The 4,005-nt window shown below is 36.8% G+C and overlaps 1 protein-coding gene across 1 annotated transcript; it reads left to right on the top strand.

Moving 5' to 3' along the window:
* Positions 1-1,715: 1,715 nt before the first annotated feature.
* On the top strand, positions 1,716-3,587 carry LOC127160942 (ribonuclease inhibitor-like). The gene is made up of 3 exons (XM_051103577.1): positions 1,716-1,912; positions 2,515-2,688; positions 3,293-3,587. Exons 1-3 carry the CDS (start codon positions 1,716-1,718, stop codon positions 3,540-3,542), a joined length of 621 nt encoding a protein of 206 aa, XP_050959534.1. The 3' UTR covers positions 3,543-3,587.
* Positions 3,588-4,005: the final 418 nt, after the last annotated feature.

Here is a 4,005-nt window from a genome sequence, read left to right as displayed (position 1 = left end):
AGGACCATGTGAGAACGTTCTGTTAACGTCCCGAATGTCCTCTTTATAACGTTCTTATGTGACTATAGAATAACCAATATAGAACGTCCTCCTAAAGTCATATTGCGAACGTTATTATATATACTAAAAGAGGACCAAATATAGAACGTCCTCCTAAAGTCATATTGCGAACGTTATTATATAACTAAAAGAGGACCAAATATAGAACGTCCTCCTAAAGTCATATTGCGAACGTTACTGTATGACTAAAAGAGGACCATGTGAGAACGTTCTGTTAACGTCCCGAATGTGCTCTTTATAACGTTCTTATGTGACCATAGAATAACCAAAATAGAACGTCCTCCTAAAGTCATATTGTGAACGTTATTATATGACTAAAAGAGGACCATGTAAGAACGTATTCTGTTAACGTCCCGAATGTCCTCTTTATAACGTTCTTATGTGACTATAGAATAACCAAAATAGAACGTCCTCCTAAAGTCATATTGCGAACGTTATTATATAACTAAAAGAGGACCAAATATAGAACGACCTCCTAAAGTCATATTGCGAACGTTACTGTATGACTAAAAGAGGACCATGACCATGTGATAACGTTCTGTTAACGTCCCGAATGTGCTCTTTATAACGTTCTTATGTGACCATAGAATAACCAAAATAGAACGTCCTCCTAAAGTCATATTGCAAACGTTATTATATAACTAAAAGAGGACCAAAAATATAGAACGTCCTCCTAAAGTCATATTGCGAACGTTACTGTATGACTAAAAGAGGACCATGTGAGAACGTTCTGTTAACGTCCCGAATGTGCTCTTTATAACGTTCTTATGTGACCATAGAATAACCAAAATAGAACGTCCTCCTAAAGTCATATTGCGAACGTTATTATATGACTAAAAAAAGAGGACCAAATATAGAACGTCCTCCTAAAGTCATATTGCGAACGTTACTGTATGACTAAAAGAGGACCATGTGAGAACGTTTTGTTAACGTTCCGAATGTGCTCTTTATAACGTTCTTATGTGACCATAGAATAACCAAAATAGAACGTCCTCCTAAAGTCATATTGCGAACGTTATTGTATGACTAAAAGAGGACCATGTGAGAACGTTCTGTTAACGTCCCGAATGTGCTCTTTATAACGTTCTTATGTGACCATAGAATAACCAAAATAGAACGTCCTCCTAAAGTCATATTGCGAACGTTATTATATAACTAAAAGAGGACCAAATATAGAACGTCCTCCTAAAGTCATATTGCAAACGTTATTGTATGACTAAAAGAGGACCATGTAAGAACGTTCTGTTATCGTCCTAAATGTCCTCTTTGTAACGTTGTTAAATGACCACAGAATAACCAATATAGAACGTCCTCCTAAAGTCATATTGCGAACGTTATTATATGACTAAAAGAGGACCATGTGAGAACGTTCTGTTAACGTCCTAAATGTCCTCTTTGTAACGTTGTTATATGACCACAGAATAACCAATATAGAACGTCCTCCTAAAGTCATATTGCGAACGTTATTATATGACTAAAAGAGGACCATGTGAGAACGTTCTCTAAATGTCCCAAATGTCCTCTTTGTAACGTTCTTATGTGACCAAAAAATAACCAAAATGGAACGTCCCCCTTAAGTCGTATAATGAACATTGAGCACCAGAACTTTCGTAACCAAAAGAGGACGTTTTAGGAACGTCTCCAATGTTCTGTAAATGTTCGGGACATTCGTCACCTTTAGACAACTTTTAGGGAACGTTGCGCAAGGTTGTGCTGCTCTGGCATCAGCTCTGAGTTCAAACCTTTCACACCTGAGAGAGCTTGATCTGAGTAACAATCATCTGCAGGATTCTGGAGGGAAACTGCTCGCTGCTGGACTGAAGAGTCCAAACTGTCAACTCAACATACTGAGGTTTGTGTTTCCCATTAATTTTGTGATTGTAATAATTACAGACACCCTGACAAGCAAGTTTAAGAGGGAAACTGTCAGGGTCGTGTACAGGAAGGAGCCGCAGGGACGAGGAAATAATACAAATGTGCTTTAATAGTATAATCCAAACAGGGAACAGGAACAAACAGGAACAGCAGGGAAAACACGCCAACACGACGAAAACTAACATTAAGAACGGACAACAAACAAGGAACTGAATCAAACTTATATAGTGTAGCTAATGAGACATATATATGCTATATGCTCTCTCTCTCTCTCTCTCTCTCTCTCTCTCTCTCTCTATATATATATATATATATAGATAGATAGATAGATAGATAGATAGCATATATATATATGTCTGTGTGTGTGTGTGTGTGTGTGTGTGCTGTCAATCAATTAAAAAAACAATTAATGCACATTCTTCTGAAATTAGCCATGATTAATCTGATTCATTAATTAAAACTACTTTTATATTGCAATAATCACACACCACACATTCATGCTGCTGTCCCCAATTCCTAGAAATAAGATCTAAAGCACCTCTTAAATTAATCACACTAACATTATTACTGTTGTTGTAGATTATCTGACTGTTTGGTGAAAGAGGAAGGTTGTGCTGCTCTGGCATCAGCTCTGAGTTCAAACCTTTCACACCTGAGAGAGCTTGATCTGAGTAACAATCATCTGCAGGATTCTGGAGGGAAACTGCTCGCTGCTGGACTGAAGAGTCCAAACTGTCAACTCAACATACTGAGGTTTGTGTTTCCCATTAATTTTGTGATTGTAATAATTACAGACACCCTGACAAGCAAGTTTAAGAGGGAAACTGTCAGGGTCGTGTACAGGAAGGAGCCGCAGGGACGAGGAAATAATACAAATGTGCTTTAATAGTATAATCCAAACAGGGAACAGGAACAAACAGGAACAGCAGGGAAAACACGCCAACACGACGAAAACTAACATTAAGAACGGACAACAAACAAGGAACTGAATCAAACTTATATAGTGTAGCTAATGAGACATATATATGCTATATGCTCTCTCTCTCTCTCTCTCTCTCTCTCTCTCTCTCTCTCTATATATATATATATATATAGATAGATAGATAGATAGATAGATAGCATATATATATATGTCTGTGTGTGTGTGTGTGTGTGTGTGTGCTGTCAATCAATTAAAAAAACAATTAATGCACATTCTTCTGAAATTAGCCATGATTAATCTGATTCATTAATTAAAACTACTTTTATATTGCAATAATCACACACCACACATTCATGCTGCTGTCCCCAATTCCTAGAAATAAGATCTAAAGCACCTCTTAAATTAATCACACTAACATTATTACTGTTGTTGTAGATTATCTGACTGTTTGGTGAAAGAGGAAGGTTGTGCTGCTCTGGCATCAGCTCTGAGTTCAAACCTTTCACACCTGAGAGAGCTTGATCTGAGTAACAATGACCTGCGGGATTCTGGAGTGACACTGCTCGCTTCTGGACTGAAGAGTCCAAATCAACTCAGCATACTGAGGTTTGTGTTTTCCATTAATTTCGTGATTGTAATAATTACAGACACCCTGACAAGCAACTTTAAGAGGGAAACATTATAGGAAACTTCTGTTTTTCCCTTCATTAGCCTACTACAAATCTACCTGCGGTCTACAGTTGGATACAAAAGTTTTAGACAGAAAGTAAAATTGTTTATATTCTGCACTGTTGTGTAATCTCTCTCTCTCTCTCTCTCTCTCTCTCTCTCTCTCTCTCTCTCTCTCTCTCTCTCAATTCAATTCAATATGTGCTTTATTGGCATGACAATTGTTACAATGTATTGCCAAAGCATAGAGTTCACAATGAATCTTGAACAGATGTTTAGTAAATAAATACGTAAAAATAAAATAATAATAATAATATAATAAATAAATAAATACAGTACATGCATGTATGTATGCATGTATAATAAACGAATACAGAACAAATCAACATTTTTGCATTCTATAAACAATTTAAAATTCAATGTGATGTGTGTGTTTGTGTGTATGTGTGCGGGCGCATCACTGATTTGTTGACGACTCA

This window comes from Labeo rohita, unplaced genomic scaffold, assembly GCF_022985175.1.
Source record: "Labeo rohita strain BAU-BD-2019 unplaced genomic scaffold, IGBB_LRoh.1.0 scaffold_500, whole genome shotgun sequence".
Lineage (NCBI taxonomy): Eukaryota > Metazoa > Chordata > Actinopteri > Cypriniformes > Cyprinidae > Labeo > Labeo rohita.
The sequence above is the reverse complement of the archived record's forward strand: the minus strand, read 5'-3'. Positions and strand labels throughout refer to the sequence as shown.